This window comes from Callithrix jacchus, chromosome 3 (genome assembly GCF_049354715.1).
Source record: "Callithrix jacchus isolate 240 chromosome 3, calJac240_pri, whole genome shotgun sequence".
NCBI classification, from domain to species: Eukaryota; Metazoa; Chordata; class Mammalia; order Primates; family Cebidae; genus Callithrix; species Callithrix jacchus.
In genome coordinates, this window is record NC_133504.1 from 78,208,619 (window position 1) to 78,235,522 (window position 26,904).

Here is a 26,904-nt window from a genome sequence, read left to right on the forward strand (position 1 = left end):
AGATGTTTATCACAGTGCTGCTTGTAATAGCAAACACTGAAAACATTACACCAAGGGAATTGCTCCTCTATTCTTCATTATCTTGTTAGCGTAAATTCCCAAAGTTGTTGTGTTGGGGCAAACAGAATTTAAAGATCTTTCAAACATACTGCCTTTTATCATAGAGTGTGGATCACAAATACAAGTAAAGACTCTTCTCAACCCACTTCTGTTCTTTGGAATTTTTCCTCTAAATTAAACATAGAGTTTTCCTCTTTTCTTTTCTTCTTTTTCATATAGTTGCTATCTGACCTTTCCAGGCTAACCCACTGTTTCACCTTTCTGGAGCAAGCTTTCATTGTGTTCTTTCAATAAGTAAATGCATACAGTGGCTCACACCTGTGATACCAGCACTTGGAGGCCAAGGCAAGCGGATCACTTAAGATTAGGAGTTAGACCAGCCTGGCCAACATGGTGAAAACCATCTCTGCTAAAAATACTCAAATTAGCCAGGCATGGTGCCGCACACTTGTAATCCCAGCTCCTCTGGCGGCTAAGACAGAAGAATAGTTTAAACCCAGGAGACAGAGGTTGCAATGAGTCGAGATGTCACCACTGCACTCTAGCCTGGACAACAGAGTGAGACACCCATCTCAAAAAATAACAATAAAATATCTAACAAAATAAATAAATGCAATCTGTGTGTCTGTGTCTATATTTGTATTTTCAGGATCTAATGAACAGGGAAAAGAAAAACAAAATCCCAAGTATGCAAGTTGGGTTCATAGATGCCATCTGCTTGCAACTGTATGAGGTATTTATATGAAAACTACTAGACTTGCTAAACTTGGACTGTTACGAATTAGAACCTAAAGTAAATTGAAGAGATTAATAATAGGCGCCTATTTTGGGCTTCTAAATCATGAAATAAAATTATTAGTAGTATGGTTTCTTTTATCGATGAACATGTTCGTATTGAACAAGGAACACATACAAATATCTGTTGAGTGCCTACTATGTGCTAATCTCCAACAAATTGATTTGGGGATGCTAAGAATTAAATGCCAGTGTTAACCTCAAGAAGCAATACGGTATATACCATGTATTAGCATATTCTTTTCCTAATTCTGAATTTTAGCTTAAATAAAAAAAGTAATTTTCCAACTTTTTCTCATTGTCATAATGTGGCTTGACTATATTCATAAAAATTTTTCTAAGAATAAAAGGAGGTAGGTAAATTGCAGGTTCCCATTTCCATGTATCTGCTGGCTTGGTGTTTGGTGTGTCGGGGGTTATTGTAGGCAAATGGATTCTCCCAAAAACACCTAATTTATTAGTTTAATGTTTATGACTCAAATGCAGAAAGAGGTTATCTTTGTTGTTGTCTTTGGAAGTTTACACAGGAAACTGTTTTAAGTTTTAATTATTCAGAAGAAGAACATTTGTCTTGGAGTTATCATAGAATGTCAAACCAGAAAAAAAAAAAGCTAGAAATTTTCTAAACAGAACATTTCAGATTTGGTAATTGAAATTGTAAAGTTCATCTCCTAACAAGATAGAATATTAGCCCCAAACAGGTGGTTAATTGGGGATGTACATCTACAGCCCAGTTCTCATTCCTACTCCAGCGTTCTCCCTATCAAAAGAATTTAATAAAGATCTTCAGCTGACAGGGAAAGGAAGGAGAGATACCAAAAGAACCATGGAGAAAAAAAACACAGGTGTCATGTGCCACTGCTGTCTCCTCATTTTTCTCAGCATTCCAGTTGTTTACTCCTTTGTTCAAAGTTCTTCCTCAGAAGTGTAAAGCATATGCCGAGCAGTGTTTCAAACATCTCATTCTTTCCATAACAGATGCTTTCCTTATTGATTGGATTAAGAGTTTCTCCATTAAAAATACTAATGGCTCTTTTGATTTTTCTCCATCCACAAAAAAACAGTCAAGATAGTAATTATATCAGCTATTATAGATGTTATCCTTCTGCATTATAATATATACATACGTATATAGATATACATATATAGATATATATACACACACACACAAACACACACAGGGATTCATTTTACTTGAATCTGCTGTTGAAAATTGTGATATTGATATGTATTTCCAACATTATTACAGAAATAGTTATGTTCTCACTATAGAAAAATCAGAGGCCAGGCACGGTGGCTCATACCTGTAATCCCAGCACTTTGGGAAGCTAAGGTAGGTAGATCACATGAGCTCAGGAGTTCAAGGCCAGCCTGGCCAACATGGCAAAACCCTGTCCCTACAAAAAATAGAAAAATTAGCAGGGCTTAGTGGCACGCGATTGTAGCCCAGCCACTTAGGAGACTGAGGCAGGAGAATTGCTTGAGTAGGAGCAGAGGGGGTTGCAGTGAGCCAAGATCACACCACTGCACTCCAGCCTGGGTGATGGGAGTGGAATCCTGTCCTAAAGAAAAGAAGAAAAAGAAAAATCAAAATTACTGAGAAGCAAAAAGGAAAATAAAACCACTTACAATCCACTACCCAGAGATAACTACAGATAACATATCAATGTATATGCATATGCTTTATGACATTTTCATATACTTTTCATTTAACAATAATTCAATAATTGCCTTTTGAAATCCATAATGCTATTATATCCATATTTTATGTATCAAATATGTTCCTGTGAGGTTTCTCTTTTTTTTTAAATTCTCTTGGGGTGTTTTCCAGTGACAACCTACTGTTGTGTATTTGTCATTGTCAGTGTATCACTATTAGGAAGAAATCTGCAATGAACATTCTTGTGTCTACATGTTTATGACACTATAATTGGTACATGATAATGCCATACCGAATTATGAATTAATCTTTATTATAATATAATCTTGGATAAAAGCCTATTTAAGTATATTATATGAGACCATTGCCCAGAAAAACACAAAAACTAAGTAGCTCCCAATGCAGTCACACTTAGGGAGACCCAACTATACTACATAGAAACAAAATGCCAAATGTGGATGACGGGGAGAAGGAAAGCAAAGCACACTGCCATGTGTGTACCTACGCAACTGTCTTGCATGCTCTGCTCAAGTACCCCAAAACCTAAAATCCAATAAAAAATTAAAAAAAAAAAAAAAAAGAAACAAAATGTCTTTTTTCCCCTAAAAGTGGATTCCATACAGATCTGTCTACCTAGCACAATAATGTTATTTTGGAATGTGTGTATATGCTCTCTCAGCAAACTACTACGTATCTGTAGTGTTTTAGAAGAATCATGTGTAAATGATCTATGTGCGCACCCAGCTTGTGAAGATTTCAGCAGTGAGTCTGCTCATGAAATGAGTGTGGGATGTGGCCCTTTATAACAGGCTGTGAGAGAGGGCTTATTTCCTGGCTTCTCTCTAGTTGTTTACTTTCTTTTTTTCTTTAGGCCCTGACCCATGTGTCAGAGGACTGTTTCCCTTTGCTAGATGGCTGCAGGAAGAACAGGCAGAAATGGCAGGCCCTTGCAGAACAGCAGGAGAAGATGCTGATTAATGGGGAAAGCGGCCAGGCCAAGCGGAACTGAGTGGACCATTTCATGCAGAGTTGAAGTTTACAGAGATGGTGTGTTCTGCAATATGCCTAGGTTCTTTACACACTGTCTGTATATTGTCTGTATTTGCTATATACTTTGCCACTGCTGTGTTTTTGTTTTTGCACAACTTTTGAGAATATAGCATGAAATGTTTTTAGCGGAATATTACATATTTTTTGTATATTTGTTTTATGCCACTGAACTAAAATGATCAACAACATCCACTCTTAGCACCTTGATAAAAGCATTGTTTGTGGTATTTCATGTACTGCAAAGTGTAAGCGGTATTCTTGCACTGAGGTTTTTTTGCCTGGGGTTTTAAAATAATTGGTTTTTGTGTTTTCTGAATTACCAGTTTTTCAAGAATGTTTGGAATCTTTCCTTTTTCAAAAGAAGGTTAGGAGCAAATTATCATACATTCTGTGACATTTAAAGCCTTTATAGGATAGTGAAAAATGCTGGCTGAGTAGATTTTAAGGAGAAATAATTGTATTTGTCAACAATGTCTTTTGTAAAAAGTTCATGTATTCTGAAACAATGGGAAGTACAATGAAACTGTATTGTAAAGAAATTATATTATTTAATTGATTTGCTGTTTTGTGAGAGAACAGGCAAGAGAGAACTTTGTCATTTCAGTGCAGTACATTTTTCTAAAGGCTACCCATACAATCACTTCCATCTCACCTACCTGAAGCAAAGCCGGTAAAACCTTAGGAGATGATCCAGTGACTAACTTTATTGAGGGATAAGTGTGCTCTAGAAATGGAATGTTCATATGTCTATCAGTGAAGAAAAATGTCCTGTTAGAGGATATCGCTAAGAGTTTTTTTTCCTTCTGAGTTTCCTTTTTAAAACAAAAGTGACAGTTGGAACATTGATCTAAGTGAGACATGACTATAGATAAGAGAGTACAAAATGAATCTTTTTTCTTTTGTCAATTGAAATTTAAAGAAAAATTTTAATTATATAAATAGCAAAGGGCTATTGCCAATACTAGAGTAGAAAATGAATTTGAGGGAACAGTGGGTAAGAAACGTTATGCCTGAATAACATTTAGCAGTATTGTGATTGAAAAACTGTCATATTTTGATGTATAGGACAAGTCAACCCTGATCCAGAGAAGGTTGGATGTGAATGCTAAACACTGGCTCTTAACTCGTATTCAGTGGTATTTCCTTCCCATAACATTTAGTATAGTTAACATTTTCTTAGAATTTGAGCCCATTTAACTGGATTAATATTCTACATGTGTGCCCCTAAATATACATTTATTCAATGTTGGAGAAGTAGATAAGCAACTGGTCTAGGAAAGGAAAATTTGTTTCAAATATTCAGGAATGTTTGGATTTGGGGAGAGTAGAAGGAGAGATTTGTTAACTTCTGCCTCCAACCCACAAAAAAGATATTTGATCTGAGTTTCTATCACTAATTTGGATAGAAAATTTCTTAGGTATATGGTAATGCAGCATTCTCAAGGACCTTTCACCAAAATGTGTTTCCCATCTTTGTCCCTATTCCCCTAAATTTTGCCTAAAATTTAATGCGTTCCTTTTTTTAAATTTTAAGTGTGTGTGTGTGTGTGTGTATCAACATAATGTGACTTTATTTTTATCACTCTGATAAAAAAAAAAGAAGCAAAACACATTGTATTGCCATTATTGTGTATTTGGTAAAGACTAATCTAATCTAGGAAGTTACCAACTGTTTAATGCTATATATATTGTTGTATACTGGTATTTTCAGGATATTTTATTTTACTTTTTGCCATACAAACAAAATGTTTAAGGTTGCCCCTTAGTGGCACTGGTGTGTAAAATACACAGATTATCACTAAAATAATAGTTATATATACATACAGGTGTATACTTATGCATGCACACATAAATCCTTAGTATAGAAATATTGCATAAAGAATAGCAATCTTTAATAAGCCTTTTTATTACATTGTGATTTAGTAGTAATGCTAAAATATGTACTTACACTTTTGTAGTTTGTTTAGTCCCCTCTAGTATGTGTCACTGAGAATTTTTTTAAAGACATAGTAGATTGTTTAGAATGTTTATTTGTGTGTCATTTTAATAAGCAAGAAGATATATTTAGATTAGAAATGGTTTGGTCTGCCTTTGAATAATGTCTATTTTACTAGTTTAGACATTAAAAGAAATAGGGCAATGCCTATTTTATTTTATTTTTGGATATTTTCGTTCATACAGAAGAGTACGTCTTTAGGGCTGGTTAATTGGTTCAAATAATTTTTAATTTCCCTTCCAGTATTCTCTCAAGTTGGAAAAGTATACATATAGTCCTCCTTCACCCTACTCTGTAATTACATTACCCATAACTAGCAAGAAGTTCTTGTTCTAGTTTTTTTGTTTGTTTCATTATAACAGAGTAACATGATACTATTTAATTTCAATTTTTAACCAGAATGTTGCCACTATTTTACTAATTTGTTAAAAGATAGCTATATGATTGCCTAGCCTTATATTCTTCAGTAGATTGGACTGTGCCAATCACAATCCTGGGTGGATTTGTGTAAGTCACTTAACCTCTGTGTGCCTAAACAAGTTGTGCTTTTTAAAAAGGAGTTATGTTTGGCAAAGTCTTTATCTTCAAGCAGGATGTCACAGAAGGCAGCTACTTTATAAGCCCCCATGGGCCATGGAGACCACTGTCAGAAATGGGGTATTAGTCTAGAGAGAAGGTGATCTATCCCCACATGTCGTTTCTAATGTTGAGTTTCCAAGACTGAACAAAGACTATATATTTATTCAGCTTCACTTGCAGATCACTAGCAAATGTGAGATTTAGAACTCTTTGAGTACATTGCTTCAAGGTACAAACCCAGGATGATGACATTGTCACCATTGTCTCTTAATTATGAAGAATAATTTCCTTTAATAGGAGTAATATAGACAAGAAAGTATACAAAAATATACTGGAAATATTGGATTCTTGGAGAAAACTATTTAGTCACAGACATATTCTTGCTTGCAGTGAAGTGCCATTATTTTCAGCACAGCAACACAAATATTAGACCTCTTCCAATTTGATTTACAATTTTTTTCTGTGCTTTTCACCAGATTGTACTCCTAAAACTTAACGGGCCATCACAAGCCAATTGTCTTTTGTTTACAAGATAGATTTAAAACCAGATAATAAAAATGTCATCATTATCCTCTCTAATGAACAATTATAGTCAAAATAAGGTAGCATGATATAATTGTTTTGTGTCATATAATTGTCATGCACTGACCCACCTTTTATTGAGTCCCTGCCACATGTTAGGTACTGTGCTCAGCTGTGGACAGAGCAGTGACCTTAAGGAGCTCATGGTCCCTGAATGAGGTGCTGGAGAAGAGACTTATCAGCTTCTGATACTGCCAATTTAATCTGAGAACATGGGGTGTACTGCATCACTTCAATTTTCATCAATAACGTATGTTTTATGTACCTTCTTTACCTGAAACTTAGTAAGAATCTACCGGTGAACAAACATCCTATCTTGCAAGTATGGATCACTTAACATGTTGATAGTTGAAGAACACTTTAAAGAGTTTTGTATTCTTGTATATAGTTTATTTTTTCCATGTGCTAGCAAGGTAAAGGTTACACAGTTCTTCTGGACTGTTAAATTGTGCACAGTTTTGGACCCCTTCTGCTCTACTACAGACAGGGAAGAAGAAAGTATTAAAGTTCACTTTGCCATTCCATATACTTACCTGTGAAAACATGTCTTAATGAATGTTGTTGAAAGCAATGTAAATAGTTGAAAATATAAATTTCTATTACAGTTTAGGAAAAGAAAACTTTATGAGGCATCACTAGCCACTGTTAATAACTATTTGTATTCTTATACCTTTTCAATATATTTGAACAAATATAGTTTCTGGCACTATTTTTATACTAGGGAAAGGACTTACTATGTATATTATGCTTAGCTGTTAAGTCATTTTAAATAATCATGAATGTTGATTTCATTTCTTTCCTTTCCTCCATCATGAGAGTCTTCTATGACAAAATCACTTTAAAGGAACACTTACCCACCTGATTCCTGTATAAAGTTATGAGATGGTCGAGGTGGTCTTCCATTGTACAAACTCTTCACTTGTCAGTGGTTTTCTCATTCTGCCATGCTTTGTAAAAATAAAAAGAATGAACAAGTAGGTATGAATACTGTGTGATTATTAGGGGACTCTGAATTTTAAGGGTGGGGAATTAGTAGGGGAGTTTGGATTTTTGCAGGGAGAATGGACCCAATAGTTTGAGAGATTTTAATTAAGCTAAACTGTGATCCTATTAGCTGAAGAAAAATATGGTTTAATATAATCCTTTCCTTAGCCTAGACTCTTCTCTATAATATTCTTCCTCACCCAGCAGGTTTGGATTGTCTGCATTTTTTGCAGTTAACATTTCTTAATTTAGTTATCTGGTAATAGCTAAGGAAATGCCTTCACAGAATCTTATGCTTCTAGTCTAGAGGTGTGGAAGTATGAGTAAATTCAGAATATCTGTTTTTATTATTTTGCCACTAGACAAGCCTTCTTCATGGGGGGCAGAATATCTAGGTTATGTCTAATTCATAAAGCTAAAGGAAGAAGTAAACTAACTATAAGCTCATGTAGAACAATATTTTAGATTCTTTGGCCACTAGAGCGTGCCAGAGTTTCAGTTATATTTAAAGAAGTAATCTTCCTTCTTGCCCATAAAGAACTATTAAAACTGTTTTTAAAAATTTTTAATGGCTACAGAAAAATAAATGGAAAAAATCAATAGAGAATTTAAGGTAAAATAAAAGGTAGGGGGGAATTTTTTTAAAGACTTGATTATTACTTTTTTGCAGTGATCATGTCCTCAAGTTTTTCTCCAAAGTTATGTGAAGTCTCTGATACTTAATATTCCATTTCAGCAGACATCAACCCTTTCTGTGGAAAAGGGACACATTTGGCAGCTCTTGAACCTGTTTTATTGCCGTTAGCTCTGTAGCCTCAGCAAACAAGGATTCTTACATTTGATATGTGGAACTGTCATGCTATGATTATCTATTTTTAAGGCACATAACATTAAATTAAAAGAAATACTTTGAACTTGAAGAAAATATTCTTCACAGTTTTAAACTATATTCAGCTTGTAGCTCAGAAAAACGTTTCCAGTTCACAAACCATTTGTTCAAAATAAAAACCCACAAGTTACAAACAGAATCAAAATCATAATTGTCTTAAAAGAAATCTGACTAAATAGCATATGTGATTTCTCTTTCTTTCCCCTTTTTAAGTGTGTGTGTTTGTGTGCAAGTGCACACACCTGGGCAAAGGTGTGTTTATGATGGACAAAAGGGATTTTAGGCAGTAGCCACAGGAACTAAGTTGATTCTTTCAGTTATCTAAAGGCAATCCCAATTTTAGGATTCCTCTTCCTAAACTGGAATCTGAGGGACAGGCTTGCATGGCTAAAGAGAACAACAACAAAAAAAAACTGAACATGAACTATCGTAACAGGGTTTTTTGTTTTATTTTGAGACAGGATCTCACTCTGTTGCCCAGTCTGGAGTGCAGTCACACTATCTTGGCTCACTACAACCTATGCCTCCTGGGCTCAAGCAGTCTTCCCACCTTATTCTCCCAAGTAGCTGGAATCACAGACCCATGCCACCATACTCGGCTAATTTTTGTATTTTTTATAGAGATGGTGTCTCGAACTCCTGAGCTCAAGCCGTCCACCCACCTCAGCACCTCCCAAAGTGCTGGGATTACAGGTGTGGGCCACCATACCAACCCTCATTACAGTTTGTAACTTACCTATCTTAATTACTTTCAGAACTGTTTCTCATATTTTCACTTCATATCATTTTTGCCTTACCCAATAGGAGTGTTTTTAGGCTTTATATAACACCTATCAGCATATAACTGTAAGAAGCAAACTTCCCCCTTTACCAGCCAGCTCTGAAAGTCAAGAATTCTTTCAGATTTCACTGATCTCCCATGAAATGTGGTCAACAACAACTCCACCTCAGCTATAACTGCTCTCTTTCTTTCTCTTTCTCTCCAGAAAAGTCTATAAAAACAGCTACTAAAATTGCTCTACCGAGCCTATGAGAATAAGTAAGTTGGCTGGTTACGGTGGCTCACGCCTTTAGTCCTAACTACTCAGGAAGCTGAGGAAGAAGGACTGCTTGATCCCAGGGGTTCCAGGTTACAGTGAGCTATGATCCAGCCACTGCACTCCAGCGTAAGAGTGAGACATTTACCTCTAAAAACTTAAGTAATTTTAACTAAAGAACAAGTAAGTAGATCCAGCGATCCCACTACTAGGTATTTATCCAAAAGAAATGAAATAATGTCAGAGAGATACCTGCATTCCCATGTTTATTGCAGCTATTCACAATAGCTAAGATATGGAATCAACCTAATTGCCCATCAAAGGATGAATGAATAAGAAAATGTGGTGTATATACACAATGGAATACTATTCAGCCATTCAGAAGAGTGACATCCTGTCATTTGTGGCAACATAAATGAACCTGAGGACATTATATTGAGTGAAATAACCCAGGCACAAAAATGTAAAAACCATATAATATCTCCTTAATTTTTGGAGTTTTTAAAAACTGATCTCATAGAAGTACAGTGTAGATGATTACCAGAGGCTGGGGTTTGCGGTCAGGGATGGGAAGAGATTGGTCCACAGATACCAAATTACAGATACATGGGAAGAATAAGTTCTGGTGTTCTATGGCATAGTAAGGTGACTATAGTTAACAATATTCCACTTTATATTTCAAAATAACTAGAGCAGAGGATTTTGAATGTTCTCACCGTGAAGAAATGATAAATGTTTGAGATGATGGATTGGATCATTACCCTGATTTGATCATTATGCAATATATACATGTCAGGAAATATCACATTGCACCTCATAAATATGTACAATTATTAGGTGTCAATTAAAAATAAAAGCTACAGAAAAGAATCAGTAACACTCCGTGGAAGATGAAGAGAATACCGTGCCCATCATTAGTAACTTTGTTTTTTGGAATCTCTGCTGCTCTTTTTCTACTCTGGCTCCATCCTCTAGAAACACTCAGTTCTCCCATGCTCCACCTGAATCACACAGCCTTCCTACCAGCATCTCTCTGCATTCTTTCTTATACTTTTAAGGTACTCAACAAATCCCTATGGAGTAAAGAAAAGAATAGATTTCCATTGCTTCTTACTTGACATAAAATTGAGTTTTTTTATAATGAAGATAATTTTAGTGAAGGGCAATAGAAAAATCAATATAGCATTTTTAAAAGAATCCTCACTTGAATGAGCTGAAATGTAATATGAAAAAACAGACTAAACAATAAAAAAAAGTCTTTAGAAAAAGAATTTCTGATTCTACTGTGAAAAACAAGTTAGTTGCCAGGCTTTCATTAATAAATTAATAACCAGTATGAAGTTACTCCCAGTAGGAGCTTTTATTGCTAGGCACCAACGAAAATTCATAAAGGCTAAAGGTCAAAAATCTGTGAAGGAGACAAACAACTTCAAGCCAAGGGGCAGGATTTTTAAAAATAATAAGCAAACAAGTCAAGAGAAGACATCCATTCATTCACAAATAGTTGGTTCTCTACTAAGTGTCATGCTGGGGTACACTAAATAGGCATGGGCTCAAAGAGTTTGCAATTCAGTGGAGGAAACACATGAGGGCAAACAAGCCATTAGATCTATGCACTGAGGGTAAAGAGCAGAGGGTATTTAATTCAAGCTTGAGCCTCACAGCTTCCTTAAAGATATGACATCTAGTTTAGTCAAGTGAAAAGGAAGAAGAATTAGGATATCTGAAGACCTAACAGTAGCAGACTAGAGAACTTGAAACATCTTCCACTACTTATTTAAATACTTACAAAATTATTATACTTATGAATGATGAGTATTAAAAGTATATTTATAAAGTATAAATATTATATACTTATGTTTTATAAAATAAAGCAAATGACCCTTGACATAGCTCTTAAGAAAGTAAGGGAAATTCCCAGAGGCCAAAACAAAGACTATTAAAAATCCAAGAAGAAAGCATTTGAGCTGATGCTGTGTCAGACTTGGGATAAGTTGCAGACCTCTATCATAAAGGAGTTTAATGCCCACCCCAGCTGGTGTTAACGTAAAATAAACAGAAGCAAGACTGGCTTTACAGAACAGAGTTTATTTGGGAATAGTAGAGAATTATAATCAGATATACATGCTACAGTGGGCCACAGGTGCATCCAGAGAAGCAAAGGAAGACAAGATTTTTTTGAATAGAATATATTTCCTATTAGCATTTTTATTATTCACAGCATAATTTACTTTAAAACTAATTTAATGCCTTTTGTCCTACTAAAAAAAAGTAGCGTGGTTAAATTAAACTTTGTATTGTATGAAATACCTTAAGGATAACTTATGAAAGAATAACTATTCACAATAAACTGTAAGCAAAGAAAGAAGTCTCAGGCCATAATGTCCTCTGTACACCTGGCAAAAGCAAAGGCAGAATGTCTTTGGAATAACATATCCTCAAACAGGCCCATCAAAATTTCCACAGAAATTACACCACTTAAGAAAAAGTATTAATTCACAATTTCAAAACAAATGAGGAAACAATCACCATGTATGAAGTCAGAAGTCACAAGACTAAGATCAGATCCCCAAGAAATTCAGACAATAGACGGATTTGATTGAAGCAGTTTGGAGAAATCACTGACTCCTCACTCCTGTGTCTCCACATGGAGGAGCACCCCTAAAGTGACATTCTCAGCCTCTTTCTCCAACTCTAACTCAACCCAGTCTGTTTGTACAGTGATAGCCATCACTCCACACTCCAAAAGTGGGTGAAGTTGATTTAAAAAAAAAAAAAAAGCAGTAAAATGCTGCAGATGTGTTTCCTTTCCTTATTTTTCCACCCTGGTCTAGTGCAATTGGAAAGCCTAAGTATGGCTAGGTATGTGGCTGTCCCAAGATCTAACCTGTGGGCAAAATGGGGATTGAAGCAGAGGGTAAGAATAAGCCCATTTAAGCAGAGAATGTTCCTGAACCTAAACATGTTCTCCAAACCCCTTGCTTACCTGACTCCCTCCACAAAGCACACTAGCCAATGTCACAGAGTTTTCTGAGGTTAACTATGCCTGTCCTCTAATGGCTTTCTAGAGTGTTGACCAGCAACACCAATGCCCACTGAATGATCAGCAACACCAATGGGTTCTGATCAATGTAGTAAATCTGTGCTTTCCTGGTGCTCTCTTAAGCCATGCCATTCTAGAGACAAACGTTCCTTGTGCCAGTGAGAATATTCTTACTCATCTCTCCTTTCTACTGGTTGCTGTATGGGGGAATAGGGGCAGGAGAGAGCTCAACATTGAAAGGGATCACATTTTAGGAATGCAGTGAATATGATCTAATGAGTTCAAGAAAAGCATAACTGAAATATGTGTTTCTATTTTAAGTTATAAAAATCTGAAAAATAAATTTAACATGACCAGAAATTATCATTCCCCTTTTTTTTCTTTCTACTCCATGGAACACTTGCATTTGTGATGACCGTCAACAAAGCACAGTAATAAACCTCTAGTCATCAGAAACCAATATTCACAGGCAGCACAATGGATGAAGCGGCATCATGAGTAATAGTATAATCAACATCAATGAATGGTATTAGAGAACTGCAGAGGCAAGATCTGTATTATTTTCATGTAAACAGGTTCTAAAAAGCCACAGCACTGTAAGTATGAGTATTGCTATTCCTTCTCTCCAAGTGAGAGATGAAATGAGAGAATAGCACATTTGACAATAAAAAAAAAAAACACAATTGGGACTGTTCCTGGACCTAAACAGGAAGAGACAGTATCCAGACACCACTACCAAGATGAATTGATTTTTACATGAACTAATTGGAAAATGAAGTATGTAATTCCTCTTCTCTATCCATTTTTCTAAATTTTCTTTTAAGGTCCGGGGTACATGTGTAGGATGTGGAGGTTTGTTACATCGGTAAATTGTGCCATGGTGGTTTGCTGTACCTAACAACCCATTACCTAGGTATTAAGCCCAGCATGCATTAGCTCTTTTCCCTAATGCTCTCCTCCCAGTACCTTTCCCCAGTCTGTGCTGTTACCTTCCTTGTGTCCATGTGTTCTCACTGTTCAGCTCCCACTTATAAGTGAGAACATGTGGTGTTCGGTTTTCTGTTCCCGTATTAGTTTGCTAAGAATGACAGCTTTTGCTTCATCCATGTCCCTACAAAGGAAATGATCTCATTCCTTTTTATGGCTGCATAGTATTCAATGGTATATATGTACCACATTTTCTTTATCCAGTCTACCATTGATGGCATTTGGGTTGATTCCAAATATTTGCTATTGTGAATAGTGCTCCAATGAACATATGTGTGCATGTATCTTTATAATAGAATGAATTATATTCCTTTGAGTATATACTCAGTCAAATGATATTTCCGGTTCTAAATCTTTGAGGAATTGCCACACCATATTCGACAATGGTTGAACTAATGTATATTCCCACCAACAGTGTAAAAGTGTTCCTATTTCTCCACAACCTTGCCAGCATTTGTTGTTTCATGACTTTTTAATCATTGCCATTCTGACTGGCATGAGATGGTGTCCCACTGTGGTTTTGATTTGCATTTCTCTAATGATTAGTGGTGTTGAGCTATTTTTCATGTCTGCTGGCTGCATATAATTTTTTTGAGAAGTGTATGTTTGCATCCTTTGCCTACTTTTTAATGGGTTTTTTTTCTTGTAAATTTGCTTAAGTCCTTGTAGATTCTAGATATTAGCCCTTTGTCAGATGGATAGTTTGCAAATGTGTTCCCCTAGTCTGGAACTTGTCTTTTTGACCTAATGATAGTTTCATGTGCTGTGCAGAAGCTCTTTAGTTTAATTAGATCCTATTTGTCAATGTTTGCTTTTGTTGCCATTGCTTTTGGCGATTTCATCGTAACATCTTTGCTCATGCCTATGTCCTGAATGGTATTTCCTAGATTTTCTTCTAGGGTTCTTATAGTTTTGGATTTTACATTTAAGTGTTTAATCCACCTTGAGTTAGTTTTTGTATAGGGTGTAAGGAAAGGATCCAGTTCTGCATATGGCTAGCCAGTTTTCCCAGCACCATTTTTAAAATAGGGAATCCTTTCCTTATTCTTGTTTTTGTCAGGTTTGCCAAAGGTCAGATGTATGCAGACATGCAGTTTTATTTCTGAGTTCTCTATTCTGTTTCATTTGTCTATGTGCCTGTTTTTGTACCAGTACCATGCTGTTTTGGTTACTGTGGCCTTGCAGTATAGTTTGAAATTGGATAGTGTGATGCCTCCAGCTTTGTTCTTTCTGCTTAGGATTGTCTTGGCAAGGAGAGCTCTTTTTTGATTCCATATGAATTTTTAAATAGTTTTTTTCTAATTCTGTGAAGAATGTCAATGCTAGTTTAATAGGAATAGCATTGAAACTATAAATTCCTTTGGGCACTATGGCCATTTTCATGATATTGATTCTTCCTACCCATGAGCATGAAATGTTTTTCCATCTGCTTGTTTCCTCTTTGATTTCCTTGAGCAGTGGTTTGTAGTTCTTCTTGAAGATGTCTTTAACTTTCCTTGTTAGTTGTATTCCTGGGTATTTCATTCTCTTTGTGGGAATTGTGAATGAGAGTTCATTCATGATTTTGGTTTCTGCCTGTCTGTTACTGCTATCTAGGAATGCTTGTGATTTCCGCACATTGATTTTGTATCCTGAGACTTTGTTGACATTGCTTGTCAGCTTAAGAAGCTTTTGGGCTGAAATGATGGAATTTTCAAGATACAATAGCATGTCATCTGCAAACAAAGACAATTTGACTTCCTCTCTTCCTATGTAAATACCTTTATTTCTTTCTCTTGCCTAATTGCCCTGGCCAGAACTTCTAACACTATGTTAGAAGAGTAGTGAGAGAGGGCATCCTTTTTTGTGCCAGTTTTCAAGGGGAATGCTTCCAGCTTTTTCCCATTCAGTATGATACTGACTGGCTTTGTCATGAATTGCCATTACTATTTTGAGTTACATTCTGTCAATACGTAGTTTATTGAGAGTTTTTAACATGTAGGGATGTTGAAATTTATCGAAGACCTTTTCTACAACTATTGAGATATCATGTGGTTTTGCCTTTAGTTCTGTTTATGTAATGAATTACATTTATTCATTTGTGTATGTTGCACCAGCCTTGCATCCCAGGGATGAAGCCTACTTGATCACAGTGGATAAGCTTCTGATGTGCTGCTGGATTTGATTTGCCAGTATTTTATTGATGATTTTTGCATTGATGTTCATCAGGGATATTGACCTGAAGTTTTCTTTTTTGTTATATCTCTGCAAGGTTTTGCCATCAGGATGATGCTGGCCTCATAAAATGAGTTAGGAGGAATTCCCTGTTTTAATTGGTTGAAATAGTTTCCAACGAAATGTTACCAGCTCCTCTTTGTACCTCTGGTGGAATTGAGCAGTAAATCTATCTGGACCCGTGCTTTTTTTGGTCACTAGCCTATTTATTACAGCCTCAATTTCAGAACTTGTTATTGGTCTATTCAGGCATTCAGCTTCTTTTTGGTTCAGTCTTAGCAGGGTATATGTGTCCAGGAACTTATCCATTTCTTCTAGGTGTTTATAGTCCTCTCTGACAGTTGTTTGTATTTCTGTGGGGTCATGTGGGTATCCCTTTTATCGTTTCTGATTGTGTTTCTTTGAATCTTCCCTCTTTTCTCCTTTATTAGCATTGCTAGTGGTCTATTTTATTGATTTTTTTTTTTAAAGAAGCTCCTGGATTCTTTTTTTTTTTTTGAACAGTTTTTCGTGTCTCTATCTCCTTGTGTTCTACTGTAAGCTTAGTTACTTCTGGTCTTCTGCTAGCTCTGGGGTTTGTTTGCTCTTCATTCCCTAGTTCTTTTAGTTGTGATGTTAGGGTGTCAATTTGAGATCTTTCAAGCTTTTTGGTATAAGCATTTAGTGCTATCAATTTCCTTCTTAACACTGCTTTAGCTGCATCCCAGAGATTCTGATACATTGTCTCTTTGTTCTCACTGATTTCAAAGAACTTCTTGATCTCTTCCTTAATGTCACTATTTACCCAGGAGTCATTCAGGAGCAGATTGTTCAATTTCCACATATGTAGTTGTATGGTTTTGAGTGGGCTTTTTAATCTTGAGTTCTAATTTTATTGTGCTGTGGTCTGAGAGACTGTTATTATTTCAGTTCTGTTGCATTTGCTGAGGAGTGCTTTACTTCCAATTATGTGATTAATTCTGTGTTGTGTGGCATCAAAAAAAATGTAAATTCTGTGGTTTTTAGGTAGAGACTTCTGTAGATACCAATCAGGTCTACTTGCTCTGAAGATGAGTTCAAGTCCTGAAAAACTTTGTTAATTTTCTGTCTCATCAATCTGTCTAAACTGCTAATTTTCTGTCTCATTGATCTAATATTGACAGTGGGGTATTAAAGTCTCCCACTATTCTTGTGTGGTAGTCTAAGTCTCTTTGTAGGTCTCTAAGAACTTGTTTCATAAATCTGGCTTCCCCTGTATTAGGTGCATATATATTTAGGATAGTTACCTGTTCTTGTTGAATTGAACCCTTTAATATTATGTAATACTCTTCTTTGTCTTTTTTAACCTTGTTAGTTTGAAGTCTTTTTTATTAGAAACTAGGATTGTAATCCCCGCTTTTTTCTGCTATCCATTTGCTTGGTAAATTTTTCTCCATCCCTTTATCTTGAATCTATGTGCATCTTTGCACATGAGATGTGTCTCTTGAATACAGCTCACCAATGGGTCTTGTCTTTGTATCCAGCTTGCCATTCTGTATCTTTTAATCGGTGCATTTATCCCATTTCCATTTAAGGTTAATATTGTTGTGTGTGAATTTGATCCTGTCATCATGATGATGACTGGTTAATTTTGCAGACATTAATGTAGTTGCTTCATAGTGTCATTGGTTTGTGTACTTCAAGGTGTTTTTGTATTGCATGGTAACAGATTTTCCTATCCATGTTTAGTGGTTCTTTCAGGAGCTCTTGCAAGACAGGTCAGGTGGTGACAAAATATCTTGGCATTTGCTTGTCTGAAAAAGATTTTATTTCTCCTTTGCTTATGAAGCTTAGTTTGGCTGGATATGAAATTCTGGGTTGGAATTGCTTTTCTTTAAAACTGTTGAATATTGGCCCCTAATCCCTTCTGATTTATAGGGTTTTTGCTAAGAGGTCCACTGTTAGTCTGATGTGCTTCCCCTTGTAGGTGACCTGGCCTTTCTCTCTGGCTGGCCTTAATAATTTTTCCTTCATTTCAACCTTGGAGAATCTAATGATTATGTGTCTTGGGTAGATCTTTTCATGGAGTATCTTATTGGGGTTCTCTGGATTTCCCATATTTGAATATTAGTCTCCCCAGCTAGGTTGGGGACCTTCTCCTGGAATATGTCCTGCAGTGTGTTTTCCAACTTTCTTTGATTCTCTCCATCTCTTTCAGGCACTCCAATTAGTCATAGGCTTGGTCTTTTTATATAGTCCCATAGTTCTTGGAGGTTTTGTTTGTTACTTTTTATTCTTTTTTTTCCCTCTAATCTTGTCTAAATTGTCATTGAAAAATCATTATACTAGTTTCCTATTGCTGGTGTAACAAATAATCACCAATGTATTGGCTTAAAACAACAGCACTTTGTTAACTTAAAGTTCAGGCAGTCAAAAGTCTAAAATCAGATAGCCAGGAATACAAGGCTATATTCCTTCTGAGGGCCATTTCCTTGCTTTTGGAGCTTTTGAGGTTGCATGCCTTGCTTGGCTTAACAGCCACTTCCTCCATCTTTAAAGCCAGGGCAGTGTAACGTTTTCATATCTCTCTGTCTCTATCCCCCTCTACGTGTGTGTGTATGTGTGTGTGTGTGTGTGCGTGTGCATGTGTGTGTGATCTCTGCTTTTGTCGTAATTCCTCTGATAGTCTGCCTCCATCTTTAAATGTCCCTTGTCATTACATTGCACCCACTCAGATAATCCAGGATAACCTTCCCATCTCAGAATCTTTAACTTAATCATATCTGTGGATACCCTTTTGCCATGTAAAGTAAGGGGTTCACAGGTTCCGAAGGATTAGGATATGGACATTTTTAGGGGCCACTATTCTATCTGCCACAGTGACTATCCTTCACCTGAGCTCATCAATTTTGCAATACATTTTTTGGTGTGATTTTTTTAATAGGATTTATTCTTTTAATAGCAGTTTCAGTTCCCAAATTATAAAGAGTACCCATATACCCTTGTCCTCTACACAAACCAACTCCCCCAGTATTAACACTGGGCACCAGCATGGTACATTTGTTACAATTAATGTACCTATGTTGACACATCATTATCACCTGAAGTCCATAGTTTACATTAGAGTTTACTCTTGATGTTGCACACTCTATGAGTTTTGATAAATGTATAATGACCATGTATCCACCAATATGTATCATACAAAATAATTCACTATGCTAAACATCTGTGTTCTGCCTATTTATCCCTTCTTCCTCTTTAACTCCTGACAACCACTGATCTTTTTAAATCTCCACAGTTTTGCCTTTTCCAAAGTGTCATATGGTTGAAACAATACAGTTTTATAGCCTTTTCCAATTGGCTTCTTTCAATTAGTAAAATGCATCCAAAGTTCTTTTATATCTTTTTATAGCTTGGTATCTCATTTCTTTTTAGCAAAACAAATTCCATTATAAACTTATCACCTATAACACATTGTTAAATCAAATTGTCTATATAGACAGAGACATCACACACCCTAGGAACTGCACTGCCCTAAGCCCTCAAGAAAAATTTAAATTCTGTCCAGTAAACTCTTAAGTAAACTAATAATATACATGATAAAATAGATTTTATAAGGTTTCTGAAACATATAATCAAAACATATTAAGTGCCCAGTGCAGAAAATACATAAATAGCGCACTAGTACTGTTATTGTTGTTATTACCATCATGGTGATGATGATGAAAGATTTCAATTCCAGGGATTAAAATGCAAGATTTTAATCTTAGTATATAAAACTTGCCTGTTCAAAGCACATCTGGAATAAGTTAAACTTAGATTATGCTTTGCCATCTATCAAGATCTTTCCCATACATGACCTTATCTGATCTTTATAGTACTTCTGCCATATAGACATTGTTTTCATTCTTGACTTTCAGATAATAAAACTGAGTCTCAGAAACTTAGTTGTTTCACCACTTGTAATTTGCTGAATTGCTACTTGATTTCAAGTTTTCATATGTTAAATCTGGTACACTACATTACAAAATATTTCCATCCTCTGAGGTTTTCAAATGGTCAGGTATTTATTACACAAATTAGTAATTTTCCAAGTGTAGTTCCTAAAGCAGTAGCAACAGTATCTCCTGTTGAAAGTTCCTGGGCACCATGCCCATCTACTGAGGGAGAGGCATGAACAATCTATCCTTTAGTAACCACTTAAAAGTTTGAGAACCACTCATAAAACATTGGGTTTTTTGTTGGGTTTTTTTTTTTTTTTTTTTTTTTGCATTGTTGCTTCCAGCCCCAGGATTAAAGACAGACAAAACTTAAACACATAAAGCAGTTAACTAATGATTCAATAATTAAAGTAACACTTTCATTAGAAAGACTCCTATAAGTTTAAATAAAAAACTCATTAAAAGTTTGTCTTTTTCTAATTATTTAGATTTTTCAGCTCGAAAAAGTATAACATATTCCATATAGAGAAAGAAGACAGAAGCAAAAATATGCAGGGTTTCAGATTGAGTTTCCACAGAGGCAGAACTAGGATAACCCTAATTGTTTCCAGAGTTTCTTATGCTGTGTTATCTACATAACATATTGCTTAAGTATACATAAAAATTGCTTAAGCAGAACCTTGAATGATTAGTTCCATTAATCAGTCCCAACCAAAGGTTCCGAAGAATATCTCCAAGGATATTTAACTGCAAGAATATTTGCAGTTAATTATCCTTGGAGAACATTTAACTGCAAAAGACCAGAATGATGAATTTAAGACCTCTCACAGTTGGAACAAAGACTGATTGGATGTGGCATGTCATAGGCTGAGAGAGGCAAAGAGAAAGCACACGTTTTATCTGTTATAGATACTGGTTACTGATAATTAAACAAATTGTTCCTAGGATCTGTGAGTAGAGGGCAAAGCTTCTCTTCCTAATTCATCATCCAACTATGTCTTGATGAGTTGAATTGACATTCAAGAGCAACTTGAGAGAGAAAAGACACCTACCAGCCACCATTATTCCATAGGTCTGATGTTCATAAATCTTTCCCAGAACAAAGGGATTAGTCCAGCTTTGAAAAGAGCCTTGGGAAAGACTTTGGCAAAATCAATCAAAATTCCTGAGGAAAAGTAGTCTGTTCCATATCTATCATAGAGAGAGACTTAGGAGAAAAGGTGAGGTTTAGTGGTCTTTCAACAGAGGCCAACATCCAGAGTAGGGCCATTGCCCCACTCAGCCCTAGACATTCCTTGCTGCACTAGTTTGGAACCTCTTCAAAACATAGGGTGAACACCAGATGAGAATGGGGCTGTTCCCAATCCCTAGGGAAGGAGTGCTTAGTTTTGAGAGAACAGGCCCTGGTAGCCATCCTGCCACACATATAGTAAAGCATCTTTCTGCTCTGAATTTTGCACCTTAATCAGCCTCCAAGAGCTGTGCAAAGCCTGTGTCCTCAGCACAGTTGGCAGGTGATTTCATGCCTAAGAGGCCTTTTCTATGAAGTTACCAGAAGATAATTCTCTGCATTACAGAAAGGCTTTCTAGCAGGGAGAGGGAATGAGGCTAACACTACTGAGCAGTAACTATGTGCCAGCCCCTTTCCATACATTAACTCCTTTAATCCTCATAATAACCTCATTAGGTGGGTGATTTTACATCCATTTTTAGAAAGAAAAACAAGGCAGAGAAGGTTAGGTTACTACTCCAATCGAACACTCTGTAAGAAGCATAACTGGAATATGAATTTGGGTGTGAGTCCAAAGTCCACACTCTCCTAGCTACTGTGTTGTTACAGCAGAAAGGGCCCATTGTACAAACCAGCCATCTCTGAAAGAAGAGTCACTTTAAGGCTTTTGCTGTGGGTTGATACCCAGAGATCAATGGAGATTACAGTGTAAACATCACCCGTGCCATCCTTCTTGGCCAGCAAACCATACATACTAATTATGCTGTATTAAAAGAGAACTCTTATGTACTTCTACCATCTTACAAAGACTGCTGGGTAAGGAATTTTCTCATGAATGACCCTTTTTTATGTGGTCTGTTCCTCTTTTTCCATTCAAATCTCCTTTCTATATACTACCACCATATATCCCAGTTAAAGAGAAATCCAGAATCCAAGTTGTTCCATTATCTCTTACATGAGGGAAAAAAAGACTAAGGTGAACCCTCTTACATAGGTAATCAGAGAGTACTTGTTGCAGTCTGCTTGCTTCAGCATAATGCTCTAAGTGCTTTTCTTTGCCCTGAACAAGCTTGATATACAACAGAATCATAACTTCAATGATATTTCAGCCAGTTAATCATTCATTTGTGATGGCCTAAATCAGAAGAATGATTTTCTGTGAAGTTTGTTTTACCAATTTTACCATTACTGAGCCAAACTAATCCCTGGTGGAAACAAATTCCTTTCTTCTTAGAATATATATCTATTATTCCCATTGGGGATTTATTTAACCACTACAGAATTACCTTACTTTGTATTGGTCAACCACAGTTTTATCTGTCTTTTTATAAGCTATTTGCCAAAACAATTCCATGATAGAATCCAGTCCTACAGGGCAGAGTTTCTAGGCAACAGTAACCCAGGGTATTGCATGCCAGGGCAGAGCAAACAATTTGAAATGAAATAGGAGGAGAGCATTTGTAGGCAGTCAGGGTGCTCTGACATGTCCTAGAGGTAGGAATACTCACCCTAATCTGTGTAAGAGCTGACTATACAATGGCTATTTCTCTAACAAATCAACTTTAGAAATTCCTCATCAGTAAATAATTAAAGATGTGCATAAAAATCTGTACAATGTTATAATAATCGAAGTTCCAAATTATATAAATAACCATCCCTTAGAGTACTAACTAAATAAACAATGACTTATTTAAAAATCATGTAGCTTTTTTGAAACAGGTTTGCAGCCAGAACACAGGTGTCATGAAAACTACCCCGAAAGCCAAATGGGAAAGGAAAAGACTCATAGCAACATTGTCATCATTGGACACATAGATTCGGGCAAGTTCACTACTACTGGCCATCAAATCTACAAATGTGGTGCCATTGACAAAAGAACCATTGAAAAATTAGAGAAGGAGGCTCCTGAGAAGGGAGAGGGCTCCTTCAAGTATGCCTGGGTCTTGGATAAACTGAATGTGGAGCGTAAACATAGTATCACCATTGATATCTCCTTGTGAAAAACTGAGACCAGCAAGTACCATATGATTATCATTGATGCCCTAGGACATGAAGACTTCATCAAAAACATGATTACGGGGATATCTCAGGCTGACTGTGCTGTCCTGATTGTTCCTGCTGGTGTTGGTGAATTTGAAGCTGGTATCTCCAAGAACGGGTGGACCTGAGAGCATGCCCTTCTGGCTTACACACTGGGTGTGAAACAACTAATTGTTGGTGTTAACAAAATAGATTCCACTGAGCTACCCTACAGCCAGAGGAGATATGAGGAAATCATTAGGGAAGTCAAAACTTACATTAAGAAAATTGGCTACAATTCTGAAACAGTAGCATTTGTGCCAATTTCTGGTTGGAATAAAGACAACATGCTGGAGCCAAGTGCTAACATGCCTTGGTTCAAGGGAAGGAAAGTCACCCTTAAGGATGGCAATGCCAGTGGAACCATGCTGCTTGAGGCTCTGGATTGCATCCAGCACCAACTCGTCCAACTGACCAGCCCATGTGCCTGCCTCTGTAGAACGTCTATAAAATCAGTATTGGTACTGTTCCTGTTGGCAGAGTGGGGACGGGTATTCTCAAACCTGGTATGGTGGTCACCTTTGCTCCAATCAGCATTACACACTGTGAGGCTTGGTTTTATAGCCAGAAATAAGGATATAACTAGGCATATGCTGCTGTGTTAGGCATTTCATACATTTTGAATCTTCATGAAAACCCTATGAGATATCATATCCTTTAGATCTGATAAAACTGGAGGTCAAAGAGGCCAAGTAACTAGCCTCAAGTCATTCAATTAAGTAGAAATTTTTCTATTATAATTTGAACAAAGTGATTTCTCCAACCCTTTTCTCTTAGCCGCTACATGTTAAAACACAATAAGATTCAATTAACATAATAAATCTAGAAAAGGAAAAAAAAAATCTGCCCTCATCTCCATGTCAGAAACAAAGCTTAATGATCAAGGGATGATTCTAAAGAATAGGAGAAATAAAATTTGTACAGAAAGCTGTAAATTAGTAGTGTTTATATTGCTAATGAAGGAGAAATAAATATTTGTTTAAAATGCCTAAATATAATTTTGTCAAAAATGCATAGTTTTTTAAAACTGTAGGTAGATTAAAGAAATGAGGCCAGGCCTAATGGCTCACACTTATAATCTCAGCACTTTGGGAAGCCAAAGTGGGAGGACTGCTTGAGCCCAGGAGTTAGAGAAGAGCCTGGGCAACAGAGCAAGACACTGTCTGTACAAAAATAATAAAAAATTAGCCTGGCATGGTGGCACTTGCCTGTAGTCCCAGCTACTAGGGAGGCTGAGGTGGAGGATCACCTGAGCCTAGGAGGCAGAAGTTGCAGAGAGCCATGATTACATCACTGCACTCAGACTGGTAACAGAGTGACAACCAGTCTCAATAAATAAGTTAATAAAATAATTTATCAGTCCAACACGCATCAAGGCAGGTCTAGGGGTCGTATGGAATAAGGATCCAAGTCATATTGTGAAAGACAGTCTCTTACCTAGACTGTTAGAGTTTCAGCCTGGCACAAAACTAAGCCACATGAATAAACAGTCATGATGGAGGGATGAAGGCTATGCATGGGTCCACAAACTCCCACTCTCCAAGCTGATCCAGTGCTGTCTCTGGCAAATGTTTAAACAAGACCAACGATGAGCTCCTAATATGATACCATCCCTGGAGGAGATCTCTGGCATGTTGATTATCTTGGGCCTGTCCTATCCTAGAAAACGCTGCAATTAAGCTTGGAACAGGCACATTTTGAGGGTATGGTGTTTCATCTCCTGCCAGCAAAGCCACAGCATCTGGAGGCTACAAAGTGTGATCCACTGTCATGGAATCCTGTATGACATCACATTAAACCAAGTAACTCACAGCAAAAGCAGTACACCCCTGGGTACACGATCATAAGATCCACTGGATTTATGACATGACACATGGCCCAGAAGCTGGACTTTTGAAGAGACAGCTGAGGAACAAGTTTGGAAACAAGGGTAGGGCTGCATCCTCCAAGATTAAGTATATATATATATATATTACTAATCATTGTATGGTACTCTATCCTCAACAGACGAAATACATGGATCTGGAAACCAAAGGGTAGAAGAAGAAATTATACTTTTGCCATCATGTCTCACTCACTCTACTCTGGCCTCTGTGGTAGAAATCCTATTTTTCAGAAGGAAATGCTTCCTTCAGCAGATACAGTAGAAATTCCATTAAACTTAAGCTGTGATTGCTACACAGTCACTTTGGGGTCTGTGTGCCAAAAGATCAAGGAAAGCAGTCACTATCCTGGCAGAGTAACTGACCCAAAGCATCAGGAAAAGGTAGAGTTGCTGTTCCACAATGGGTACAGAAAGATATATGGTTGGTACACAGGTGATCCACTGGAGCATCTTTTAGTAATTCCTTGCCCAATTCTGAAAGAAAATGTTAAGTGCAGCAGCCACAGCTTGGGAAGCACATAATGGCCAGGGTCCAGACTCCCTAGGGAAAATCTCCATGGGATTTATATTCTGAGGGAAGATAATATCTTGTCATAACTAACCAGTGTAGTTATTAATATTTTTAATATATAGTACAACTATTACAAATGAGAAAGGAACAATAAACATAAAAAACCAAAACAGTAACTCTTCGTGGGGAGAGAGACAGAGCTGAGACTTGGATGAACACAGGGAACTTCAACAGTTTGGCAATCCCTCCAGAAGAAAACCCCAACATAAGGATTTGAGCGTAACTAGTTTATTTAGGAGGTTATCACAGGAAACACTAGTAAACTACTTATTTCCTGGAAAAGCCTGGAAGACAGATGGGAAGGAAGTAAATGTGTACAGCCTAAGTTAATAAGCAGGTTATTATGTGGACAACTGGGGCTCAATTTCACTTGGAGACTGTTTCCTCTTGGAGATTGTATAACTGCAATTACATTTGTGCCAGTCTAATAAAATATCAAAGTCTTCTTACCTGTAGACAGGAAGATTGGATATTTATCCACCAGCTTTTGCCCATTATTAGTTGAGGGTTGGTCCTGGTAGCCTTACCTCCTTGGCACTTACAGCATGCCCTGCCTGCAGGAGACACTCATATTTCTAAGGCTAGAGGACAGAGGCATATCATCTCAGGTGCTTGGAGGAGAGAGCCATTCATGTCTTTTAGAAATACCGAGAACCAAGGAGATATGCCTTCTATTATACTAGTCTACTTTTTAAATTGGAGGTAGTAAAAAGTATTTTTTGTATTATTTCCCCTATGTACATGAAATGTATATTAAGTGGACTTATACATATTCCTTAAATTACCATTTTATTCTTTGCAAGATGTTTGTGAGAAATGTGGACTTCTTGACATGTTTTTATTTTCATCCATCTTCTGCTCATTTATAGCAACGGGGCCATAGATTCCCTGGTATCCTGGGGTTGTAACTCATTATTTGAAACTGCTGGCCCTTCACTACAGGAAGGCAGTTGTCACTTAGTTTAAATATGGTGTTTTACCAAGCAGTGGGAACTAATTTGTAATAAATCTTTAGACAGTATATTTTAAGAAAATCACATAATATGAAATTAAACTCGATTTATGTGTCTTTTTTATTATGTAGATCATTTTTATATGGTAAGATTTTGGTATTTGGGGTTTCAGAGTTCACATATCATGGGCTATGTAAGCTTTCCTGATTATAATTAATTCAAATTCCAATTATAGTATTCCAAGCAGAAACAGTTCTATAAAATCCTCTATTGTGTGGCTGGGATATTACAGTTTCGGTTATTTATTTATTTTTTTTTTTGAGAGGGACTTTCGCTCTTGTTACCCAGGCTGGAGGGCAATGGCATGATCTCGGCTCACCGCAACCTCCACCTCCTGGGTTCAGGCGATT

General features: G+C 36.6%; 2 protein-coding genes across 58 annotated transcripts in view; one reads left to right on the forward strand and one right to left on the reverse strand.

The window, feature by feature from the left end:
- PDE5A (phosphodiesterase 5A) overlaps nt 1–7,699 on the forward strand; it is a 130,787-nt gene extending 123,088 nt beyond the window's left edge. For all 8 annotated transcript variants that reach the window (XM_017970274.4, XM_035293043.3, XM_003732444.6 and 5 more), the window contains 2 exons: nt 710–793; nt 3,387–7,699. In XM_017970274.4, coding sequence (XP_017825763.1) covers nt 710–793; nt 3,387–3,524 — 222 coding nt within the window. In that variant the 3' untranslated portion in view covers nt 3,525–7,699. The remainder of the gene's footprint in view (nt 1–709; nt 794–3,386) is intronic.
- The window catches only part of LOC118152213 (uncharacterized), a 106,588-nt gene that overhangs the window by 40,171 nt on the left and 39,513 nt on the right, over nt 1–26,904 (reverse strand). For 16 of the 50 annotated variants that reach the window (XR_013532949.1, XR_013532931.1, XR_013532944.1 and 13 more), the window contains 2 exons: nt 7,581–7,669; nt 2,160–2,417 (listed from right to left, as the gene is read on the reverse strand). Coding sequence is in view for 1 of the 50 variants with exons in the window: in XM_054252958.2 (XP_054108933.2) it covers nt 7,638–7,669 (32 nt within the window). In the remaining 49 variants the exon portion in view is untranslated. Of the gene's footprint in view, nt 1–254; nt 2,418–4,765; nt 7,670–26,904 lie in introns of those variants that run through there. The other 34 variants (XR_013532947.1, XR_013532943.1, XR_013532934.1 and 31 more) reach the window with 7 other exon arrangements.